Here is an 8,878-nt window from a genome sequence, read left to right on the forward strand (position 1 = left end):
TGAAGCCCCACTGTGACCCTACACAACCAACCACACACACACACACACACGTTTGTATTTCTGCCCTTGTAGGAGTTTTCCACTTCCACTAGTACTAGGAGTACTACATATGTACTACTATATGCATAAAAGCTAAATGCTGTTAACTGATGATTAAATTGGCTCCATTGTTCCTTGGTTGCATTGTATTGGGGGAAGGATAATTTAGTCTAATGAAAGGGAAATTACATCATATATATATATATATATATACAGTTGGAATTACCTGGATTTCTGCAGATATTGGTCATTAAATATGTTCTGATCTTCATCTGAGTCACAACAATAGACAAACACAGTCTGCTTAAACTAATATCACACACAAAATATGTGTTTGCATGGTTTTATTGAGCACAACATGTTAACATTCACAGTGAGGGGTGGAAAAAGTATGTGATACTTTGGATTTAATAACTGGTTGACTCTCCTTTGGCAGCAAAAACCTCAACCAATCGTCTCCTGTAGCTGCAGATCAGACCTGCAGAACAGTCAGGAGGAATTTTGGATCTTCACAAAACTGTTTCAGTTCAGTAATATTTTGGGATATCTGGTGTGAATTGCTCTCTTTAGGTCATGATGCCACAGCATCTCAATTGGGTTGAGGTCAGGACTGTGACTGGACCACTCCAGAAGGCGTATTTTCTTGTTGATTTACTTCTATGTTTTGGGTCGTTGTCCTGTTGCATCATCCATCCTCTGTTGAGCTTCAGTTGATGGACAGATGGTCTTAAGTCTTCCTATAAAATGTCTTGGTAAACTTGGAAATTCATTTTTCTGTTAATGAGGGCAATCTGTCCAGACCCTGAGGCAGCAAATCAGCCACAAACCATGATGCCCCCTCCACCATGTTTCACAGTTGGGGTGAGGTTTTGATGGTGTGCTGCTGTGCCTTTTTTCTCCGCACATCGCGTTGTGTGTTTCTTCCAAACAACTCAATTTTGGTTTTATCTGTTCACAGTATATTTAGCCAGTAGTGCTCTGGAACATCCAGGTGCTCTTTTGCAAACTTCAAACGTGCTGCAATGTTTTTTTGGACAGCAGTGGCTTCCTCTGTGGTGTCTACTCGATTTTTGTTTAATGTTTTCCTTATTGTAGATTTGTCAACAAAAATGTTAGCATGTGCCAGAGATTTCTGTAAGTCTTTAGCCGACACTCTAGGATTCTTCCTCACCTCATTGATCATTCTGCGCTATGCTCTTACAGTCATCTTTACAGGACGACCACACCTAGGGAGAGTAGCAACAGTGCTGAACTTTCTCCATTTGTAGACCATCTGTCTTACCGTGGACACAGTGCATGGTCTACCAGTAAAAGCTAAGTCTATTTTTTTGCCCTCATTGATCAAAAAAAGATTAATTTTATTACATTACATATATCAGGGGTCGGCAATAGGCAGCTGATGAGCTAGATGTGGCCCGAAAGCATGAAACATCTGGCCCGTGAGGTTGTTTGAACTATAATGAACGATAATTGGAAAAAAATAAATAAAATGCTTCTCTGGCGAGCTTTTTGTTTATATTCCTCCCCAGTCTCTCTGTCGCGCTCGGCTTGACTTTAGTTTCCGCCCGTTCTTGTTTTTCCGCTTGTTCTTTGGCTCCCTATCTCCTTATAAGGGTTTTTTTTCCCCAGACGTGCTCCAATTCACTAATCGGGGCAGCGGGAGTGTATTGGACCGCCACCCTGTCGACATGGGTTTGATCCCATGTGAGGAGCTGTGTGTTTATTTATTTATTATTATTATTTTTTTTCCCTTTCTTCTTGGGTTTACCTGCTTTGAGATCAACTGTTCAGCAATTGGGTTCAACAACCCTCTGGAGAGCTGGAGAGCTCATAGTCTGTAGCACTGCATCCCATTACACTTCATTTTACAAAACAGATTTTTTTTTTGTGGCCACGTAATGGCTTAGAAAATATTTCTGACCCGTGGCCAAACTTAATTGCCGACCCCTGACATATGTATTATAGTTTAAAGAAAAACATGCCTTACATCAGATTTTTTTCTGCATCCTTATTGGGACATGGGGCACACCTGCTGCCACACTTAGAAATGTTTTTACCTGTGATTGCACTGGAATTTCATATTAAAGTTAAAATCACTAAAATTATTTTTCTGTTACTGTGTTGTCTCTCTCTCTCTCTACAAAATCTACAGCAGTAAAATAAACATGCTGGGTAAGATTAATTAACTTTCACTGACTCTAATCCTAGTGGAAACACAGAGTATCCCAAAGTGGGACACCAGTTGACCTCAGACAATTTAGTGCATGCACAATAATATTAATAACTGAAATCTATAACTGTTCAACTGTAATTTTATTATTACATTTTATAGGTTTCTGTTTGGTGTTTAGCTTAACAGATCTTGAATCTGGATAAGAGTTTTACCTAAATGTCATAAATATAAATTAATAAATTATTAACATCAGTTTTATTGGCCCTGCACTAGAACCCTGTAGAACTCCACAAGGCCAATCCAAACCCCAGGCCTAAAATCCACCCGCCCTCTTAATCTCTAGTAACTAAGTAACAGTAACTAACTACTTAATATCAATATGATCTTTACAAATGGAACAAAATTGTAGTAGTAAAAATAATCACAAATCAATCACCATTAATATATTTTAAAATGTTTATTATTTTTTTGGGTGGTGAGCGTTAATGATATGATTTGGTCAAGGCTGCATTCGCTGTTATGTGGTTTCTTTAAAGTCACGTCACATCACGCGTTTATTAGTCTAGTGATTTTTACTAAACACGTAACCCCAAGTGAGCAAGCCCAAGTCGACAGTGGTGAGGAAAAACTCCCCTGTAGGAAGAAACCTCAGGAGGAACCAGGCTTCACAAGGGGGACCCATCCTCCTCTGGTCTAAACCACATATGACTAATACATGATATGACGTGACTTTAAGACCACATAAACAGTTTTATATATGTTTGCTTCCTGATGCCTGCAAATCATCTACAATACCTATACAATATAAAATTATCTTATTACCTTTATACTGCAGAAACGAAACTAAACTAGAATATTCTAGCCTAGAAAGAGAGCTGTGGAGCCTAAATCGCTCCCACATGTGCTCACTGACAGATCCAAGCCCAAGCAGGGACCAATCAGGATGCACTCTCAGTCTTACTTTTGCTGCAGCGTCACACTGCAATCTTTAATTGTAGATGTAGATTTGGGGGCATCAGGGGGCCGCTATTAATATGCGCTCCAGACGGTTGCGAATTTATGGCGAACAATATGGCGGATAATTTGATACAATACAATAGATTAATATGGATAGCGTTGACCAAATCATATGATTAATATAAAAAAGAAGTGAAAGGGGGGGTGGTGAATGGGGAAAATGGGGAAATTTAGATGGCAGGAGGAGCTGATTTGGGGCGCTTTACTGCCTTCCAGACTCTCTTGAAGATGGACCAGATGGAGCCTGTAGACAAAAGAAGAAAATATTTAATAATTATGAATTTATAAAATCACAGACAATCCCAGTTTAATAATCAAGAACAGTGGCAGGTTTAGGATCTGTAATTTTTTTTTCTACCAGATAGGCAGAAGACATCCATAAATAGGCAATTATTAACCCTTTAGAGCCCAGACCCAGTTATAAATATATTTTTAAAAATAACTAAATCAGTTAAACTAATTGAGCAGCTCATTGGAGTTTTTTTTTTTTATTATTCTGATAACCCTCCCTCTCACTAAGACAACGATCATGAAATACTGATTAAGCATTTCCTGTTTCTTACCTCGGCTGTCACCCTCTTCAGAAGTTTCCTCCATTTTCTCCCAGGTGCTGGATGGCTCTTGGACATTTATCCGAGTCAAAGATTTCTTTTTCTTCAGGTGCGTCTCAGTTTCGAGTGGGAGGATTGGCTTTGATGTTGTCATCTGTACAAGTTGTGGAAACATATAAATAAATGTATTAATATATTAGGATACAGTAGTTCACTGGATGGCCACAATATTATATGGGTGTAAGACTTTATCGATATGTCGAAGTATTGCAATGTTTTGTTTTGCAATCCTCTACCAGTTTTCAAAAACACAGTATTGATTTTAGATCATTAGTTCACAGGTAAAGATTGGTGTCAGACAGTGACAGTGATTAGTTTAGTGTTGTGTTTAAACCACGCAAACTCACCTCCACCGTTTCTTCTTTAGGAGCTTGGTCTATATCCTCCACTGAAACATCAGCCACCTCGGTTTGGAAGCTCTGCTCCTCCTCCTGCTCCTCCTCGAGGTCTATCAGCCGCAGCTCCTCGGGCTCTTTTTCAGTTTTGAAATCATAAACCTGATCATCATCACGCTCTAATGTGTGGGATTGTGCGAGTAATGTACGTTCTTTCTTTTCCTGATCGGTTCGTTTTTGTTTCATGCGCCGCTTCTTCTTCTCCGGGCGGCTGGAGCCCTTGCTCTGGCAGGTCATTTGTAAGCTGGGCTGCTTGAATTCTGATGTATCCTGAATGAGGAGGTGTCAGAGGAATTCACACAATACATTTAATATCTGTATGAGTTTTATATCTGTTGGTCTATGTTAAAATATTGCCTTGATTGCAGTGTTGTAATATATTGCGATATGTTGTATCATGATACATATAGTTCTTGGCAATACAAAGCTTTATTATATATTATATACTTATTATATAAAATCAGTATACTGGTAGTGAAGTCTGTAGGAAAATGTATTTGCTCACTCACCTCCACCTTTTTTTCTCTAGGAGTTTGTTTTAGGTCCTCAACTGAAACATGAACCTCCTCCTCCAGGTCTATCAGCCTCAGCTCCTCAGTCTCTTTCTTCATCTTCAAATCAAAAACACCATTATTATCACGCTGTAATGTATTTGTGTTGTGAACTTGCGTGTGATGTGTGTGCCTCCTTATACTGATTAATGATTTTTTGTTTAATATACTGCACCTTCTTCTCCGGGCGGCTGGAACCCTTCCACCGGCAGGTCATTTGTAAGCTGGGCTGCTTGATTTTTGATGTATCCTGAATGAGGAGGTGTCAGAAGAATTCACACAATACATTTAATATCTGTATGAGTTTAATATCTGTCGCTCTATGTTAAACTGTACATAAATATGCACTATTACAACACAGGACCTTCTTCCTGTATTTACTCTTTGCTCACACCCCAGCGTCAAATTATTGACACATATCCTCAAAAATTACTAAAACCACAACAAAGTGTAGCAGTGTATATATATATAATATAACTGTCACATTAAAGCACCGAACTGCAAATTCACAAAACAATAAAAGGTGACTTACCTGTTTCAGTGGGGTGTCCTTCAGGTGCTCAACGTATTCGTTAAACTCCTTTACGGAGCACCGGACCTAAAAATAATAAAAATAATAGTTTAATTATGGATGTGGACTATGCATTAAACACTGTTAAAATGTGTGTAAATCTAATGTATGTACTTTTCCATCCTGAGAAATTATGCCAAGTTTTATGAGCTGTTTCTTTTTCTCCGGATGTCTGAAGAACTTCTTCAAGTATTTATCGTGCAGGCAGTTGTATTCCCCGAGTTTCTTGGGCATTTTAGGGTCTCCGAAGTCATAATCCTGTTTATCAGGAGAAAGCTGCGAAAAAAAAAATAACACAATACATTTAATATCTGTGTGAGTTTCACACCAACAGCATCACTCTACCAACAAGAACCATCCCAAACACTGGAATATGTAACGTTAATCTAAATAGTTTTATTAGAGTGTTTTCACACTCTTCAAATGCTTCAGATTTACACATTCAAATGATTATAAATGATAAGGACCAGAGAAAACAAACTATAGGTGTGAATTAAGTTCAGAATTCTTTCTACTCGGATACTTACACTCTGTCCCAGTTTGCCCCGGAAGACCTGCACCTTACATTTATCAGGCACAAACACCTTTGTGCCTTTTGGTTTCGCCATTAGAGCAGAAAAGTCAATTTTATCCAGGTCAAACATCTGGAAAGTGGAGAAGAAAACACAGTCTGGTTAAAACCTGCCTGAATTGCAGAATTATGTTCAGTACTGACCGAATTTAATTCACAGAGCTTTTTTCTTTCAAGCATTTTACAGTGTTAGCGTGCAGGAGCCGCTACTTTAACCTCTGCATTTTAGTATTGCAGCTATATTTCTCTTGACTCTGTTAGCTTGATAAAATTTTATATAAAGTCTTATAGAGGCACTAAAGGCAACTATACTGCAGTTTCTGCAGAAACTGTGAGGGTGATTGCAGTGCCAAAATCTTGGTGGATGCTAAGATGTTGCTACGTGGTTGCTAAGGAGTTGCAACAGTGTTGCTAAGTGGTTGTGAGATGGTTGCTAAGGTGTTGCTAGGTGGTTGCTGAAGAATTGCTATGGTGTTGCTAAGTGGTTGGTAGGTGGTTGCTAAGATGTTGCTGAGTGGTTGATGTGTGGTACACAAATGATTGACCCTAAAATTGGTTTATACATATAGATAGATAGATAGATAGATAGATAGATAGATAGATAGATAGATAGATAGATAGATAGATAGATAGATAGATAGATAGATAGATAGATAATACTTTATTCATACCAAAGGAAATTTAGGCATAAATAATATCTATCTATCTATCTATCTATCTATCTATCTATCTATCTATCTATCTATCTATCTATCTATCTATCTATCTATCTATCTATCTATCTTAATGAAGTATTAATATCTTATTAAGTATTAATAAGACCAGCACTGTAGCTACTGTTTCTGCAGCTCATAAACACTTACATTCTCTCTCTTCAAATCTCCGCTGCCCTCCAGAAGAATGAGCAGCTGTGAGGGAGGAGCCTAATATATAGACATAGCTGTGATGACATCATCAGTGACGTCACCAACATTCCACGTTCCATTCGGAGTACAGTAGAATTGTCAGCTTGAATCACGTGACCAACAATATAAGGGCCATTCCACTGAATGGGGCCATTTGATTGTTGTAACTTTTCCAAATTAGACTTAATTTTTATATTTTTCCAACTCTGAATCTGATGGTTCCATTTTTCTCAGTCCTGTTACCAAAACTCATGTTACATTTAAAAAGCATGTTTAAAAGCAAGTCCACTAATTCCTTTGATTTTCCTTAAAGAAAGTGTTGTTGTAAAGAAATGTTCAAATAATTGATATTTATGACAAAATCATTGTATAATCGCTATATATGCATGCACATTTTATTTTTATTATCTTTTCAAGAAGAACCAAACAAAAGATTTATTATAAAACAATATTTTTAAAGTTTAAATGGGATTTGGAGTCAAACAACAATAAAAAAAGAAACATAATAATATTAAATGGTAAAGTTTATAGTGGCAAACCTGGCAACTCTGCTATCTGTAACTAGCTAGCCCTAACAGCGCCCCCTACCTCTCCTGCTGGCTGTCAGTGATGTAGATTTATTTTGCATAAATAAATCTACATCACTACAAGTCAAAAAGTGATTGGTTGATTCCACTGTCACTTTATAATTATGTTTTTGGTTTAACAGGGGATAAGAGATTTACTCAGGAACATTAAGGCACAACCAGTCAGAAAGCAATGTTCAGTCCTCTTATTTTCCTATTTACCACAGAAACAAAAGTCCTGATTGGATAATTTGCTATGCTGTGAGTTTAACTGTTTTATGCATGACAAAATCTGAACATTTGCAAAAGTAACACTTACAGATATATAACCATTATATAAAATAAGAATGTATAATTAATTACAGACATTCTTTTTTCTTTTTTTATTTCAAAAAGGTTAGGCCTTCTCAAAAGTCCCTAAGGGTTCCCCTCCTATATATTTAAAATTATTTTTACTTTTCAAAGAACAACCCTCTTGCAATACCCCTACGGCCCACTAGGGGGCCGCACCCCACAGGTTGAAAATCACTGTAATAGAGGCTAATAAAATATAATAAGCAGTTACCAATTATACTTATGCTCGACAACAGATAATAAATACAATAAATAGATTATATAATACATGGAAATGTCTGATGAAGGTGCAGCTGTTACTGAACTACACTATTAGTAAATTTACTGTGTCCAGTGATAAAAGGATAAGTAGACGGACAGACATATTCACTGACAGAAATAAACACTAAAACTGTTTCTAACTAACAGAGACAGACAGGAGAGAGGGACAGACAGACAGATAGACAAACAAACCTTGATAGATAGATAGATAGATAGATAGATAGATAGATAGATAGATAGATAGATAGATAGAGTGAGAGACATATATACTGACAGATAGACAAACCTTGTTAGATAGATATATAGATAGATAGAGTGAGAGACATATCTACTGACAGACAGATAGACAAACAAACAGACAGAGATAGATAGATAGATAGATAGATAGATAGATAGATAGATAGATAGATAGATAGATAGATAGATAGACAGGCAGGCAGGCAGGCAGGCCTAAAGACAGACAGGCATAAATAGACAGATAGATAGATAGATAGATAGATAGATAGATAGATAGATAGATAGATAGATAGATAGAGTGAGAGACATATCTACTGACAGACAGACAGACAAATAAACCTTGTTAGATAGATAGATAGATAGATAGAGTGAGTGAGAGACATATATACTGACAGACAGATAGACAAACAGACAGATAGATAGACAGGCAGGCTTAAAGACAGACAGACAGATAAATAGACAGACAGACAGATAGATAGATAGATAGATAGATAGATAGATAGATAGATAGATAGATAGACAGACAGGCAGGCAGGCAGGCAGGCAGGCCTAAAGACAGACAGACATAAATAGACAGAGAGACAGACAGGCAGATAGATAGATAGATAGATAGATAGATAGATAGAT

The 8,878-nt window shown here is 37.2% G+C and overlaps 1 protein-coding gene across 1 annotated transcript; it reads right to left on the bottom strand.

Moving 5' to 3' along the window:
* Positions 1-2,654: 2,654 nt before the first annotated feature.
* On the bottom strand, positions 2,655-6,813 carry LOC103041889 (glutamic acid-rich protein). Its single transcript, XM_022674912.2, has 9 exons — positions 6,792-6,813; positions 5,885-6,001; positions 5,472-5,633; positions 5,319-5,384; positions 4,962-5,036; positions 4,745-4,846; positions 4,188-4,505; positions 3,793-3,934; positions 2,655-3,473 (listed from the first exon to the last, which is right to left on the bottom strand). The coding sequence occupies exons 2-9, from the start codon at positions 5,999-6,001 to the stop codon at positions 3,400-3,402; spliced, it is 1,056 nt and encodes a 351-aa protein (XP_022530633.2). The 5' UTR covers positions 6,792-6,813; the 3' UTR covers positions 2,655-3,399.
* Positions 6,814-8,878: the final 2,065 nt, after the last annotated feature.

This window comes from Astyanax mexicanus, chromosome 21, assembly GCF_023375975.1.
Source record: "Astyanax mexicanus isolate ESR-SI-001 chromosome 21, AstMex3_surface, whole genome shotgun sequence".
NCBI classification, from domain to species: Eukaryota; Metazoa; Chordata; class Actinopteri; order Characiformes; family Acestrorhamphidae; genus Astyanax; species Astyanax mexicanus.

Bases quoted from the DNA above. Each gene is read 5' to 3' on its own strand.
- LOC103041889 (XM_022674912.2), bottom strand. From the start codon at position 6,001: ATGTTTGACCTGGATAAAATTGACTTTTCTGCTCTAATGGCGAAACCA. The intron at 5,385-5,471 runs GTACATACATTA...TATTATTTTTAG, and splicing joins TAATTTCTCAGGATGGAAAA to GTCCGGTGCTCCGTAAAGGA. The intron at 3,935-4,187 runs GTGAGTTTGCGT...CAACTTGTACAG, and splicing joins CTAAAGAAGAAACGGTGGAG to ATGACAACATCAAAGCCAAT.